The 15,907-nt window shown below is 64.6% G+C and overlaps 1 protein-coding gene across 1 annotated transcript in view; it reads right to left on the bottom strand.

Moving 5' to 3' along the window:
- Positions 1-634: 634 nt before the first annotated feature.
- OPLAH (5-oxoprolinase, ATP-hydrolysing) overlaps positions 635-15,907 on the bottom strand; it is a 28,417-nt gene continuing 13,144 nt past the window's right edge. The window contains exons 14-26 of the mRNA XM_005291154.5: positions 15,794-15,906; positions 15,277-15,428; positions 10,057-10,217; positions 9,833-9,934; positions 9,289-9,463; positions 8,684-8,868; positions 8,362-8,508; positions 7,836-7,970; positions 5,378-5,527; positions 3,818-3,975; positions 3,265-3,425; positions 2,608-2,705; positions 635-1,909 (exon numbers count right to left, since the gene is read on the bottom strand). Of these exons, the coding sequence (XP_005291211.2) occupies positions 1,757-1,909; positions 2,608-2,705; positions 3,265-3,425; positions 3,818-3,975; positions 5,378-5,527; positions 7,836-7,970; positions 8,362-8,508; positions 8,684-8,868; positions 9,289-9,463; positions 9,833-9,934; positions 10,057-10,217; positions 15,277-15,428; positions 15,794-15,906 (1,890 nt within the window). The 3' untranslated portion in view covers positions 635-1,756. The remainder of the gene's footprint in view (positions 1,910-2,607; positions 2,706-3,264; positions 3,426-3,817; positions 3,976-5,377; positions 5,528-7,835; positions 7,971-8,361; positions 8,509-8,683; positions 8,869-9,288; positions 9,464-9,832; positions 9,935-10,056; positions 10,218-15,276; positions 15,429-15,793; position 15,907) is intronic.

Genomic DNA, 15,907 nt, shown 5'->3' with positions numbered 1-15,907 from the left:
AGAAGCGAGGCCCAGACATGGTGCCAGGCCTGGGAACCTGCTGGGGCAGGCAGCAAAGACTCCAGGGTTTAGGCTGCAGCTAGAGGCCAGGGCCGCTCCTGCTCTCTGGGCCGCCCTCATGCCAGCTGAGGGAGACCCGCTCGACCTGGCAGGAGTCCAGCCCGGGCTCAGCCAGCACCTGCAAGTGAGGCCGATCCCACCAAAGCCTCAGTGCTGGACTTACTGCAGCCCAGCCCAGCGGGGAACGTGCCTGCCTGAGGCTCAGGCCTGGCTCAACTCCTCCGCGCTGGAAAGAGCCAGAGCCCGTGCAGGTGGAACTGCCCCCTGCCAGGCCTATCGCTCCCGAGCCAAGCACAGAGACGGGCTGAGCAGAAGCCCAGGGGTCTCCAGCTCTGGGGCCACAGAGAGGCTACGACCGGGCTGGCCTGTGGCAGCGCGCCCCACAGCAGTGCCGGTGCCTCTCGCTCCATCATCCGGGCAGCAGACTCCAGCACTGTCACCGGTATGGTGCTCTGCTCTCTCCAATGTTGTAACAGTCGGCTCCGTGCGTGTGTGTTCTCCCTGTGTGCTGCCCCGGCTCTGCAGATCACTGGCACAGCAGACCTGACAGAACCCCAATGACCATAGACTCCAATAAGGTACGAAGGCACCCGGCCAGGTTTATTGTCAAACGAAGCACGGGAATAGTTTTCCGCAGACTCTACAGGACGTACTACGAATATGTGGCCCCCCGACAAGGGACCGGCTCAGTCAGTGGCGGGACTCTCCACTGCCCCCCAGGCCAGACAAAGACAACTCCTCAGGTAAATTCTTATACACAGGTACAAATTACACATCACTCCTGACGTATCGAGGTGCAACCCCTCTGCGTGTTGGGGTGCTGCCATTCCCCTGGTACATGTGGGTTTGAACAAGTCTGTCCATCAGATTATCCTTTTGACCCTGTCTTTTAGGATGGTTCAGCCTGTTCCTCATTATCTCTGTGGAATGTGTTCGTACCGGACTGTTCTGGTGCCATCCTGGTCCATGTTTATCCTATTAGTGCTTGATACCCTTTAGCTATGTGTATACGTCCAATTAGCAGCCTTCTTGCCAGCTTCTGTGAGCAGGGCCTGCCTCTGGCTCACAGCTTCACTTTGCTTTGTGTTAGCAAAGTCTTGACCATTACTTTAGCTCAGGCCTCATACCGGGCCTCTGATACCGAGGGTTTATGTTTCATGGCCTCATCTTACCACACCCTGTGATGGGGCAAATGCCGCCCTTCCCTGGAGAGAACCCGAACTGCTGCATCGGCGCCTCGCTGCTGGAGGCGGAGGGCAAATGCTGCTCTCGCTCCCCCCAGGCAGCTCCCTTAACGCCCCTCCTCCATGGCGGGGCGGGGATGCGCCCCGAGAGCAGCAGGGGCCCCGTGGGGCTGACAGAGCAGGGAGATTCAGCTCCAGTACACGTAGAGGGGAGTTCCCATGGCCCCAGCCACCACAGGCCCTGGCTCGGGCCCCTAACTGCACCTCCAGCCCCATGAGTCCCAAACCCTCTGCAAATGCCCAGGAATGACCCCTGCAAGTGGGGCAGAGAGGGGCAGGGACTCAGGGAAGGTCATACAGCGAGGCAGGGCCCAGCTGACTGGAACCTAGGAGTCCTGGCCCATTAGAGCATGCTCCCGCATTAGGAGGACAGGATAGGGGAGGGGGCCAGAGCCCGCACTGCACCGGGGCAGAGCCGTTGGGCGGCTCATCCCACACCCCGGCCCGGGCCCTCACGCCATCTCCTGCGCCAGGCGATAGTCGTACAGGCTGCCACGCTCCGGGAAGCTCCTGGCGTCAGACGGCTGGTGCCGCTCCATAGAGTCCCCGGTGTCAGCAGCTGACCCAAAGCCACCCCCGCCAGGGGTCTGCAAGCGGAAGACGTCCTGTGGGGAGGGGAAGGAGGGGAGATGGTGAGAGGAGAAGGGGGCTGTCCCCGGACCCTGCCCAGACAGGAGCCGCCAGAGAGGGGAATCAGACCAGGTCAACCCAAGGAAAGGTGTGGCTGGTACAGCCGGACCGCAGCACAGCCGTGCCAGCCCCACCCCCCACCGGGAGAGCCGTGTCAACCAGCCTCCCCCCTCCCCGCCAGGACAGCCGTGCCAGCCCCACCCCCCACCGGGAGAGCCGTGTCAACCAGCCGCCCCCCTCCCCCAGGACAGCCGTGCCAGCCCCTCCCCCCACTGGGACAGCCGTGTCAACCAGCCGCCCCCACCCACCCCAGGATAGCCGTGCCAGCCCCACCCCCCACACCACCAGGAGAGCCGTGTCAACCAGCCGCCCCCCTCCCCCAGGACAGCCGTGCCAGCCCCTCCCCCACCGGGAGAGCCGTGTCAACCAGCCGCCCCCCTCCCCCAGGACAGCCGTGCCAGCCCCTCCCCCCACTGGGACAGCCGTGTCAACTAGCCGCCCCCACCCACCCCAGGACAGCCGTGCCAGCTCCACCCCCCACCGGGAGAGCCGTGTCAACCAGCCGCCCCCACCCACCCCAGGACAGCCGTGCCAGCCCCACCCCCCACACCACCGGGAGAGCCGTGTCAACCAGCCGCCCCCCTCCCCCAGCCAGGGGGTGCTGGACTCTTACCCCGGGGAGCACTCGCACTGACGTCTTGCCCCCCAGGTTGATGATTCGTCCGTCTCTGAGGATCAGCAAGTTCAGCCCGGGGGAGCCAGAGTCCCCCCCTGCCCAGGAGAGAAAGGGGGGGGGGTCAGAGGGAGGGTCAAATGGGGGGGGCAGATGGGGATACCACGAGGGGGTGGGGGGTCTGAAGGGTGGGATGGGGCTCTGAGCTGGTGCAGGGGATTGGGGTGTGGGAGGGGTGAGGGCTCCAGGGTGGGGTCGGGGATAAGGGCTTTGGGGTGCAGAAGAGGGCTCTGGTCTGGGGCCGAGGGGTTTGGTGTGTGGGAGGGAGCTCAGGGCTGGGGCAAGGGGTGCAGGCTCCAGGCGATGGTGAAGTCAGGCAACCCCTGGCATTCCCCAGGGCCGGAGGAAATCTGCGTGGTGCCCAGATGTCCCTCCGGCTCCTAGGTCGAAAACCAGATGCCCGGCAACCCTAGTTAGATGGGGGGTCGGAGGGAGGGGAGGGGGTTAGACGGGGGGGTCAGAGGGAGGATTAGATGGGGATACCACGAGGAGCTGGGCAGTGAGATGAAGTGAGATGACAGGGAGTGAAGGGGTGCGGAGGGGATGGGGGCCAGGTGGGGGGCTGGGACACAGGGCCGGACCATGGCAGGGGCTCACCGTGCAGGCCGTAGGGGCGGAAGGCCCGGCGCTCACTCAGCACCGACAGCATCATCTCCTCGCGGAAGAGCAGCTCGCGGATCACCCCGTCCCCACCCCGGAACCGCCCGCTGCCCCCACTGCCCCGGCACAGCTCAAAGCACCGCAGGATCACTGGGTACCTGGGGGGGGAAGGGAGCGTCACTGGGGAGATGGGCGACCCCCCTCCCACTGGCAGCACCCTCCACCCTGTCCCGTTGCACACACAGCCACTGCCTGAGCAGAGAGCGGGGAGATTCTGGGACCCCCAGCCGGCTCAGCCCCCCAGCCAGAGGTTACAGGGGCCGAGGACACTAAACCCTGAGAGCCCATCGGCTCGGTGGGGGCCCCTAAAGAGCTGGGGTTACCCCAAAGGTCTTGGGAGTCCTGGCTGTTGCCACTCCCACTCCATCCAGCCCCCTCCCCAGGCCTTTCTCCCAGACTCCCTGCCCCGTGTCCCCCCAGGAGGTGTGGCCCTAGCCGAGAGCCCCGCAAAGACGGGGTGCTCCCCATGGGGCCCCAGACCCACACCCACCGTTTCTCCAGGATTTCGGGGTCAGTGATGCGGGTGTTGGTCATGTGGGTGTGCACCCCGCTGCGCCCATGCCAGTGGGGCCCGGCCCCCGCGCCGCCCGCCACCGTCTCATAGTAGCTCATGTGCTCGTTCCCAAACGTGATGTTGTTCATGCAGCCCTGGAGCGAGGGGATGAGAGATGGAGGGAGAGCCGGCCCCAGGCACCCGGCGGGAGAGCCAGTCCCAGGCACCCAACGGGAGAGCCGGCCCCAGGCCCCTGGCGGGAGAGCCAGCCCCAGGCCCCCTGACGGGAGAGCCAGTCCCAGGAACCCAACGGGAGAGCCGGCCCCAGGCCCCCTGACGGGAGAGCCAGTCCCAGGCACCCGACGGGAGAGCCGGCCCCAGGCACCCGACGGGAGAGCCGGCCCCAGGCACCCGACGGGAGAGCCGGCCCCAGGCACCCGACGGGAGAGCCGGCCCCAGGCCCCGACAGGAGAGCCAGTCCCAGGCACCCGAGGGGAGAGCCGGCCCCAGGCACCCGACGGGAGAGCCGGCCCCAGGCACCCGACGGGAGAGCCGGCCCCAGGCCCCCTGACGGGAGAGCCGGCCCCAGGCACCCGACGGGAGAGCCGGCCCCAGGCCCCCTGACGGGAGAGCCGGTCCCAGGCATCCAATGGGAGAGCCGGCCCCAGGCCCCCTGACGGGAGAGCCAGTCCCAGGCCCCCTGACGGGAGAGCCAGTCCCAGGCACCCAACGGGAGAGCCGGCCCCAGGCCCCCTGACGGGAGAGCCGGTCCCAGGCACCCGACGGGAGAGCCGGCCCCAGGCCCCCTGACGGGAGAGCCAGTCCCAGGCACCCAACGGGAGAGCCGGCCCCGGGCACCCGACGGGAGAGCCGGCCCCAGGCCACCTGACGGGAGAGCCGGCCCCGGGGACCCGACGGGAGAGCCGGCCCCGGGGACCCGATGGGAGAGCCGGTCCCAGGAACCTGACGGGAGAGTCGGCCCCGGGGACCCGATGGGAGAGCCGGCCCCAGGCCCCGTGATGGGAGAGCCAGTCCCAGGCACCCGATGGGAGAGCCAGCCCCGGGGACCCGACGGGAGAGCCGGCCCCAGGCCCCGTGATGGGAGAGCCAGTCCCAGGCCCCGTGATGGGAGAGCCAGTCCCAGGCCCCGTGATGGGAGAGCCAGCCCCGGGGACCCGACGGGAGAGCCGGCCCCGGGGACCCGACGGGAGAGCAAACCCGCCCAGCGCCAGCCAGTCCCCTGCCGTGGGGTCCCAGTCCAGAGGGGAGGCAGTCCCAGCCCCGTGCCAGGCCCTGGCCCAGACCCTGCCAGGGCAGTTGGAGGAGGCACAGCCCCACCCCAAGGGATGTCCAGCCCCAGCCTGTGGGAAGCCTCCAGCCGCCTGGGCCCGTTCAGCAGGGAACTCCCCTGGGCTGGGCGCAGCCTCCAAGCCGCCCATGCCCTTCGCCCGCAGGCTGGAGCAATCGCCAGGCCCCATGTGCCCCTGTCCTAGCCCCAGCCAAGGAGAACCCCAGGGCCCAGCTCCACAGCCGCCCCCACTCCACCCCCGCTCTCACCTGGGAGGCAGCGCAGGCCCCAAAGGCCCTGAAGATCACGTCCACCACCCTCTGTGAGGTCAGCACGTTGCCTCCCACCACGGCAGCCTCCGGGGACGGGTCCAGGATGGAGCCCTTGGGAATGAGAACCTGCACCGGGGCCAGGCAGCCCTGCCGTGGGGGAGAGGGCGTTAGGCAGTCCCGAGCATCCCCGCCCCCCTGCCCTCCGCCGAGCCAGGGCTGAACCCACGGCTCCAGGCCAGTGCACAGCCACAGGGGGCATAGAGCAGGCCTACAGCTCCCAGCGCGCCCTATGCCAGCCCCAGACCTGGCGCCACCCAAAGACCTCAGCCCCCAGCGCCCTGTGCCAGCCAGGTGCCACCCAAAGACCTCAGCCCCCAGCGCCAGCCCCGGTGCCACCCAAAGACCTCAGCTCCCAGCGCCCTGTGCCAGCACTGGTGCCACCCAGAGACCTCAGCCCCCAGCGCCATGTGCCAGCCCCAGCCCCACCCAGAGACCTCAGCCCCCAGCGCCCTGTGCCAGCCCCGGTGCCACCCAGAGACCTCAGCCCCCAGCGCCCTGTGCCAGCCCCAGCCCCACCCAGAGACCTCAGCCCCCAGCGCCCTGTGCCAGCCCCAGCCCCACCCAGAGACCTCAGCCCCCAGCGCCCTGTGCCAGCCCCAGCCCCGGAGCCACCCAGAGATCTCAACTCCCAGCACCCTGTGCCAGCCCCAGAGCCACCCAGAGATCTCAGCTCCCAGCACCCTGTGCCAGCCCCAGCCCCGGAGCCACCCAGAGATCTCAACCCCCAGCACCCTGTGCCAGCCCAGAGCCATCCAGAGATCTCAGCTCCCAGTGCCCTGTGCCAGCCCAGAGCCATCCAGAGATCTCAGCCCCCAGCGCCCTGTGCCAGCCCAGAGCCATCCAGAGATCTCAGCTCCCAGCACCCTGTGCCAGCCCCAGCCCCACCCAGAGATCTCAGCTCCCAGCACCCTGTGCCAGCCCCAGCCCCACCCAGAGATCTCAGCTCCCAGCACCCTGTGCCAGCCCCAGCCCCACCCAGAGATCTCAGCTCCCAGCACCCTGTGCCAGCCCCAGCCCCACCCAGAGACCTCAGCCCCCAGTGCCCTGTGCCAGCTCCAGCCCCACCCAGAGACCTTAGCTCCTAGCACCCTGTGCCAGCCCCGGAGCCACCCAGAGACCTCAGATCCCAGCGCCCTGTGCCAGCCCCATCCAGAGACCTCAGCCCCCAGCGCCCTGTGCCAGCCCCAGCCACACCCAGAGACCTCAGCCCCCAATGCCCTGTGCCAGCCCCAGCCCCACCCAGAGACCTCAGCCCCCAGCGCCCTGTGCCAGCCCCAGCCCCGGTGCCACCCAGAGACCTCAGCCCCCAGCGCCCTGTGCCAGCCCCAGCCCCGGAGCCACCCAGAGATCTCAGCTCCCAGCGCCCTGTGCCAGCCCCAGCCCCAGCCCCACCCAGAGACCTCAGCCCCCAGCACCCTGTGCCAGCCCCAGCGCCCTGTGCCAGCCCCAGCCCCGGAGCCACCCAGAGATCTCAGCTCCCAATGCCCTACCCCAGCCCTGGCCCCACCCAGAGACCGCAGCTCCCAGCCCTGCTGTACCCCGGCCTGCAGCACCCCATCTCAGCTCAAGGAGGAGCCGTGCATGCGGGGACCTGGGGACGGCTGCACTCTGCTGCGTGTCACGCCCGTGGGATCCCTGGCATGGGGGCACAGTCTGGGGGGAGATGCCCTGGCTCCCCCCTGTCCTGTGTAAAGGGGCTCAGGCACATGCCCCCCAACACCCTCCATTCTGCCCTGCAGACCCCTCTTCCCCCTGGCCTGGGGCCTCACCCCTGAGACCAGCCAGGGGACAGTGACTGGCTGCTGCGTGCTACGAGTTTGCTGGGTCTCAGCTCAGTCTGTAGTGGGCAGGTCCCCCCCCAACACTAACTGTCCAGTTGCTGGCACGGACCGAAGGGGGAGTAGGCTGGGGGGAGCTGAACCCCGTCACGGACTCACAGATCGTGCCCACTCTTGGCCCCGTGCGGTCCGTGGGGGGTGCCCCTTTCAGTGCGACAGCCCTTCTCGGGGGTCCACTCTCTCCCAGGGTCAGGCCCCTCCACCTCCTGGGGCCGCACCTCTCTGAGCCTTAGCACATCTGTCTCTGCCGTGGGCCCCCTCAGGGAGTCCACTTGCTCTGGACCCCCGGGGCCTCCACCCCCGAAGGGGTTGATGCAACCCTGTTCTCTAGACTGGAGTGACTCCCAGCCAGAGTAAAACAGGAGGATTTATTGAGAGTTGAACACAGCCCAGGAAACTCTCAGGGCCTCAGGCCTGGCCTCCCTCAGCCCAGCACATCCCAGTCCCACCCCCTCTGCATGCAAACCATTGAAACCCCACCAAAAACAAGAAAACAAACAAGAAAATCCCCCACTTCCTCACACACACACACACGGCGCCCCAGGGCGGGGCCCCACCTGGTTGAGTGGGATGTCCTGGCCCACCATGCAGCGCAGGCAGTAGATCAGTGCCGAGAGGGTGATGGCACGGGGCGCGTTGCAGTTCCCGTACACCTCGGGGCCAGAGCCGGAGAAATCAAACACTGCGCTGCCCTGCAGAGAGCTGGGCTCAGAACGGGGCTCTGCCCCCCCCCCCCGATAGGCGTCAGCCCAGCCGCCTGGCCCCCCCTTCACCCCAGCCTGGGTCAGCCCAGCACCCACCTCCCCCATCAGAGTTGCCCCAATATCCTAGCTCCTCCCTCCTCCCCTACAGATTCACACACCCCCCCGCGTCACCCCCAGCCCCCTCCCTGCAAACTCATCTGATGGGAGGTTACCTCTGCCCCTGGGTCCCCCACCTTTGGGTTAACTCTCCTCCTGCCAGCTGGCTCCCCACAACTCTCTCCTCCTCCTGCTACTCCCCCAGTTCCTCCCCCTGCAGATCCCCCTCCCCCCAAGAGCTCCTGACATCAGCCCCGACCCCCAGCAGAGAGGCCTGGCTCACCTCCTGTGGGTCCACCTCCACCTTCAGCTGGATTGGGGAGCCGTCGTCCATGTGGTCCTGCGCCTGCACTGCTATGGGGCGCGTCGCTCCCCCGCAGCGAGCGGCGAAGTCCTTCAGCATATCCCGCACCACCACCTCCGCGTTGGCCTGTGGGGCACAGCGGGGCAGTGAGGGGGACCGGGGCTATGCCAGGGCCGGGGCGCGACTGGGAACGGGACGTGGGGGGCAGGGGAACCCAAGGGTCCCCCTGCTTTGCACACAGATCAGGGCACACCAGCCCCAGGAACCCGGACCAGGCCCCTCTCCTGCAGCGCCCCCTTACCTGGATGTGTGTCATGTAGGCCTGCACCACCTCCAGCCCGTACAGGCCAATCAGCTCGCTCACCAGCTGGATCCCCTTCTGATTGGCCGCCACCTGCGCCCGTAGGTCCGACAGGTTGTCCTGGAGTTTGCGGGAGCCGCTGCTGCCTGGGATGCGGCTGGGAGCCATCAGGGCCTCGGTCACAGCTGCTGAGAGGAAGGGCAGGTATGAGTGGGCCCCTGGAGACAGGTGCCAGCATGCACCATGGGCTGCACTGCATGCTGGGATATTCACTCCCCACGCGGCACCCTGGTTCCCAGGATCTCGACTGGGCAGGACGGTGCTATCGGAGGACGAGATCTACCCAATCCCCAGCCTGGGCCTTGGGGAGGCAAACACCCAGTGAATAAATCCTGCACCCCCCGCAGGGCTCGGAGACCAAGCCCACCCTCCCTGCTGGACCGGAAGGGGAGCTCATGCCAGGGTCAGGAAGACAGCTCCCCCGCGGCCAGAGCGCAGGGATCCCTTCGGGAGTCTCCCATCCGCATGCAAATCCAGCCCAAGGCTGCTTAGCTGCTCCCCCCAGCTCATGCATGGAGCCCCCATCCTGCCCCCAGCAGACTCACCCTCCTCCTGGAAGACACCGGCCTTCACCAGCTTAAAGGAGACGAAGACGGCGCCTTCCTCCTGCAGCGCCTTGGAGTGCGAGGGCATGGAGCCAGGCGTGATGCCGCCGATGTCTGCGTGGTGCCCACGGCTGGCGACGAAGAACACGGGCCTTGGCACCCCTGGCCAGAACACCTGGGAGGGGAAAGCAGCTGGAATCGGGGCCAGGGACCCACATGCCCTGCTGGGGCTCAGAGCGGGGCACAGCAAGGTGTAGGGCAACCCCCATCCGCTGCCCCTGCCTTTGGGCCACCCGCTGCCCTGAGTCACCAGCCTGCCAGCCCCGCTTGGCCTCTGGCCTCTCTGTTGAGACCACAGTGCCCTGGGGGCTGGCACCTCTGGGGTGGGGACAGCTGCCTGCTCAGGAATGGGCTGAGACCCATAAACTCATGTCACTCGTGGGCCCCAGGGCTGCCCCCAGACAGAGAATGGCTCCTGGCTGGATCTGACATGGGGAGCTGCAGCCCAGCAGCACCTTGCCCGGGCCCTGCCGGTGGTACTCACAGGTGTGATGACAGTCAGGTCTGGGAGGTGGCTGCCCCCCGCACATGGGTGGTTGCTGAGGATCACGTCACCCTCGTTCAGGTCAGCCCCGAGGTTCCGGATCTGAAACGGCACCGAGAGCGGTGCTCAGGGGCCACCCAGGGGGAGCCGCAGGCCCAGCCCACGAAACACAGAGCAAGGGGACAGGGGAATGCCAAGGAGGTGTGTGCTGGGGTTATGCCTACCTGGAACTGGACGGCCTCCTGCATGGCACCCAGGTGCACGGGGATGTGGGGAGCGTTGGACACCAGCCCCCCGTCCGGCCCGAAGAGGGCACACGAGAAGTCCAGCCGCTCCTTGATGTTGGTGGAGATGGCCATTCTCTGCAGGCTCCGGCCCATCTGCTCTGCAGGGCGAGATGAAGCGACTGCTACCGACGCCAAGGAGGGAGCTGTTCCCTAGGAATCCCAGCCCCACGGGCACCCCCCATGGCCACGCACCCACCCTTCCCACAACCCAGGCAGCTCAGAGGCTGGGCAGAGTCTCCCTCCATCCCTGCCTCCAGCTGGCATCACGGGTCCGTCTCTCCCCCACTTCCCCAGCCCCAGCCTGTCTGCACTTCGTATCAGTGCCACACACTCTCCGTGCACGAGCCTTCTTCACCGCCACCCCAGCGGCCTCTGTATCATGGACCCGGCAGCTCCTCCCAAATCTCAGCCACAAACGCCTCTCATCTCCCTGTCCTACATTAGGGTTACCATATTTCAGCAAGCAAAAAAGAGGACGGGAGGAGCCCCGCCCTAGCCCGGCCCCTGCCCCTCCCACTTCCCGCCCCCCCAGAACCCCCAACCCTCCCCCCGTTCCTTGTCCCCTGACTGCCCCCTCCTGGGACCCCTGCCCCTAACTGCCCCCCAGGACTCCACCCCCTATCTAAGCCTCCCTGCCTCTTGTCCCCTGACTGCCCCAACCCTTATCCACACCCCCACCCCCAGACAGACCCCTGGGACTCCCACGCCCCATCCAACCACTCCCCACCCCCTGACAGCCCCCCCCCAGAACTCCCAACCCATCTAAACCCCTCTGCTCCCTGTCCCCTGACTGCTCCGATCCCTCTCCCCACTCCTGCCCCCTGACAGCCCCCCCCCAGAACTCCCAACCCATCTAAACCCCTCTGCTCCCTGTCCCCTGACTGCTCCGATCCCTCTCCGCACTCCTGCCCCCTGACAGCCCCCCCCAGAACTCCCAACCCATCTAAACCCCTCTGCTCCCTGTCCCCTGACTGCTCCGATCCCTCTCCCCACTCCTGCCCCCTGACAGCTCCCCCCCAGAACTCTCAGCCCCCCACCCCCCCGCTCCTTGTCCCCTGACTGCCCCCTCCTGGGACCCCTGCTCCTAACTGCCCTCCAGAACCCCACCCCCTACCTAAGATTCCCTGTTCCTTGTCCCCTAACTGCCCCCTCCTAAGACCCCCCCAACTGTCCCCCAGGACCCTACCCCCTACCTGTACCCTGACTGCCCAAAACTTTCTCCACTCCCCCCAAAAAGCCCCCCCCCCCGTTTCTTGACTGCCCCCTCCAGAACCTCCCTGCCCCTTCTCCTGCCCCCTGGCCCCCTTACCCTGCTGCTCAGAACAGGGTGTTGGGCTCTGTGCGAGCCGGACACGTGGCTGAGCTCCCCAGCACAACAAAACCCGGTCCCTGGCCCTGCACAACAAAACCAGGTCCCTGGCCCGGACCGGGCTGCAGGGGAGAGCTGCCCTTGTATCAGCACAAAGTGCTCTCGCTCCCGTTTTGCTACGCTGCATGGCAGAAACCGCTCCCAGTTGCAAAAGGGGAGGGCTGCACTTTGTGCTGAGACACTTGCTCAGAATGCAGGGCGGATCCGGCTCCTCTACAGCTGCTCCGGAGTCCAGCCCGGGACTTCCCAGCCGCTCGCTCTGCTCTGCCGGGGAGGGGGGAAATCCCGGACATTGTGAGTGCTTTACAAATTCCCCCCGGACGCTATTTTTAGTACAAAAAGGAGGACATGTCCGGGTAAATCCGGACGAATGGTAACCCTATCCTACATGCCTCTCCGAGCCCCACACCCCCTGACTGAACCAGGGCGACCCTTGGGCGACAGTTTGTTTGAAAGAGGCTGTATGAAATGCAGCTGCCTCTGGGGTGGAGCATGGAACAGCTAGGTAACAGCCACACAGCAGGGCTCTTCAGCAGCTTGGGACAGGAAGTGAAGGAGAGTCTGTGCTCCAGCTGAAGCTGCAGGGGGAATTTGGAGAGACAGAAGGAGCTCCACCTGATTAGAATGGGGCCAGGACAGTGGGATTAACACCCCAACTCTGGGGTACGTGTTCCAGAGACCCTAGCAACACATCCAGCTGTGCAGCGCCCCCTAGTGTTGCACTGGGGTCAGCACTAACTGCAAGGGGACCTCCTGGGCCCCCATGCTGCTCCCAGCAGCTTCTGGCCTCCTGGGAAGTCTCCCATCCAAGCACTGCCCTGCCCAGCCCCCCCGGCTTGTGGGATGGGCCCAGCTGAGAGCACTCGAAGTGGGGATTTTCTGTAGTATCTTTATGAAGCCTAAGTGTGGCTCTATGGCGACCGTCGGGGGAGGGGGAAAGGGGGCTGCTTTGTCTGAAATGGTGAGGGGCTGCTGAGGCCTAGTGGTCGGAGCCAGACTCAGGCGTCCGGACGGGGTTGGCCCAAGAGCAAGGCTGGAGCGGGACTAGGAACAGGGTGGGCCTGGGCCCAGGAGCAGGGCTGGAGCGGGACTAGGAACGGGGTGGGCCTGGGCCCAGGAGCAGGGCCGGAGCGGGACTAGGAACAGGGTGGGCCTGGGCCCAGGAGCAGGGCCGGAGCGGGACTAGGAACAGGGTGGGCCTGGGCCCAGGAGCAGGGCCGGAGCGGGACTAGGAACGGGGTGGGCCTGGGCCCAAGAGCAGGGCTGGAGCGGGACTAGGAACAGGGTGGGCCTGGGCCCAAGAGCAGGGCTGGAGCGGGACTAGGAACAGGGTGGGCCTGGGCCCAGGAGCAGGGCTGGAGCGGGACTAGGAACAGGGTGGGCCTGGGCCCAGGAGCAGGGCCGGAGCGGGACTAGGAACAGGGTGGGCCTGGGCCCAGGAGCAGGGCCGGAGCGGGACTAGGAACGGGGTGGGCCTGGGCCCAAGAGCAGGGCTGGAGCGGGACTAGGAACGGGGTGGGCCTCGGCCCAAGAGCAGGGCTGGAGCGGGACTAGGAACAGGGTGGGCCTGGGCCCAGGAGCAGGACTAGGAACAGGGTGGGCCTGGGCCCAGGAGCAGGGCCGGAGCGGGACTAGGAACGGGGTGGGCCTGGGCCCAAGAGCAAGGCCGGAGCGGGACTAGGAACGGGGTGGGCCTGGGCCCAGGAGCAGGGCTGGAGCGGGACTAGGAACAGGGTGGGCCTGGGCCCAGGAGCAGGGGGCTCTGTTGTCACTGTCAGGCAGGAGAGAGTTCCAAGCCCTGGCATCACACTGAGCTGCTGCTCCTCCCGTGGGGCTTATATACCTGCCCTGGGAGTCACAGCCCAGCCCCTGGCTGGGGGCTGGCTGGCGCCTGGCACAGGAGTGACTCCTCACCTCACATGTGCTCTCGGGGCAGGCTGAGGCCTGGGTTTGAATGGTGCCCAGTTGTCTGAGCCGGGAGAGGTCACTGGAAAGGACTGGCCCAGCCGACCCCACAGCAGTGAACGATGGCAAAGCCTGCAGCAGGACATTGGCACCCGGCACCCAAGGCCTAGGGGGGAGAGGGGTTTCCCCACCTCTCTGCAGGGAGGCTCATAAGCAAAGTAAGCTGTCATGGGATAAGAGGGAAAGTCCTCTCCTGGATCGGTAACTGGTTAAAAGACAGGAAACAAAGGGTAGAAATAAATGGTCCATTTTCAGAATGGAGAGAGGTAAATAGTGGTGTCCCCCAGGGGTCTGTACTGGGCCCAGTGCTGTTCTACATATTCATAACTGATCTGGGAAAAGGGGTAAACAGTGAGGTGGAAAAGTCTGCAGATGATACAAAACTACTCAAGATAGATAAGTCCCAGGCAGACTGCGAAGAGCTACAAAGGGATCTTAGAAAACCGGGTGCCTGGGCTGTTAGTGATGGTAATAGAGTATTTAGGACTGCAAACTTGCCTGAGATAGAATTCTGGGTTTTGTTTGTCCATTTGACTTACTAACAGGTGTGAACAAGGAACAAGGTCACTGGTGTTGCTTCTGCCCACAGCCAGATGGGGTTTTTAGTATAATGAGAAAAGATACGGAATAGAGCTGAAGTGTCGCTGGGTCTGGTGTACAACTCCCCTCCCAAGCCAAGGTCAAGGAAACTGTCAGGAGGGGCAAAGGGAGCTGAGGAGGGGAGGCATAAGAAAAGCCAAGGCCTCACTCCCTACCCTTCCCTTGGGGTACAAGAGAGGTGGTACCGAAGCCCCCAGACTCTCAACCCTCCAAGTGGAACATGACCATAAATGGTAAAGGTGGTGCCTGGGGCGTGCACTATAGGCATAACTGACCTGTTAATGAAGAGGAGGGGGACAGGGATAAGCTCTGCTGGTGTACAGAGCTGTGGATTATGCTTGTTTGGTAACCCCAATAAACATGGCATTGCCTGCACTTTGGACTCTGGCCTTCTGCTTTCTGTCTGGGTGACAAGAACCAAGGGAGGAGGAGGGGAAGCCCTAACATGGGCAGCAGAATGGCAGGTGAAATTCAATGGTGATAAATGCAAAGTAATGCACATTGGAAAACATCATCCCAACTCTACATACAAAGGTATGGGGTCTAAATTAGCTGTTACCACTCAGGAAAGAGATCCTGGAGTCAGTGTGGATAGTTCTCTGAAAACATCCACTCCATGTGCAGCGGTGTCAAAAAAGCGAACAGAATGTTGAGAATCATTGGGAAAGGGATAGATAAGAAGACAGAAAATATCACGTTGCCTTGAATACTGTGTGCAGAGCTGGTCACCCCATCCCAAAAAAGAGACATTAGAATTGGAAAACGTACATATGAAGAGAGATTAACAAAACTGGGACTTTTCATCTTAGAAAAGAGATAACTAAGGGAGGATATAATAGAGGTTTAAAACTCATGAATGATGTGGAGAACGTGAATAGGGAAGTGTCATTTACCCCTTCACATAACACAAGAACCAGGGGTCACCCAATAAAGCTAGAATCATAGAACCACAGGGTTAGAAGGGAACGCAACAGCCACCTAGTCTAACCCCCTGTGGAGATGCAGGATTTGTTGTTTCTAAACCAGCCACTAACAGGCAGCAGATTTAAAACAAACAAAAGGAAGTATTTCTTCACACAATGCACAGTCAACCTGTGGAGCTCCTTGCCAGAGGATATTGTGAAGGCCAAGACTATAACGGGGCTCAGAAAAGAACAAGAGAAGTTCCTGGACGACACACGTGGAGACAGGGCCTGGGTGCTGGCCTGGTGCCGCAGCTTCACCTGCAATGCCCATGAAGCGGTGGGAGAAGATGGAGAGCTGGATGGTGTCGAGCTGGGTGCTGATGGGGCCCTGCTTCTTGGAGCCCACGGCAATGCTGATGTTCCCATGGCGGGTGATGGAGGCCGTGCAGCCCGGCTCGATGAGGATGGTGCTGAGGGACGAGGCTGTGTTACTGCACACGCCCGTGGGAGGGTCCCCCAGGGCAGCACTTCCCATCACCCCCCAGGACATCCATCATCACCCACCTCCAGAACTCCCTGAAGCACCTGCACAGCCTCTCGCGCAGGAGGGACAGAGACTTCCCCAGCCACACAGCAAGTCAGAGGCTGGTCTGGGAACAGCACCCAGAAGCACTGACCACCGATCTCAGGCCCGCCCAGCTCTACCCTCTCGACACCGGGCACAGAACCCAGGCGTCCTGATGCCCAGCGCCCTGCTTTAACCACTGGCCCAGGTTCTCCCCCCAGCAATGGGAATAGAACCCAAGGGTCCAGGCTCCATCTACCCCCCTCCCACCTGTTCTTATCGATGATGATGCTGGGGCCAGGGATGGAGTGGTCCCAGGACAGATCCTCCAGCAGGTACACGCGGGTGTCCAGGTAGCCATCAGCGAAATAGCAGCGGGTCACC

The sequence above is a fragment of the Chrysemys picta genome, chromosome 2 (genome assembly GCF_011386835.1).
Source record: "Chrysemys picta bellii isolate R12L10 chromosome 2, ASM1138683v2, whole genome shotgun sequence".
In the NCBI taxonomy this organism is placed as follows: domain Eukaryota; kingdom Metazoa; phylum Chordata; order Testudines; family Emydidae; genus Chrysemys; species Chrysemys picta.
Note: the sequence above shows the minus strand (reverse complement) of the source record. Positions and strands in the feature narration are given on the sequence as shown.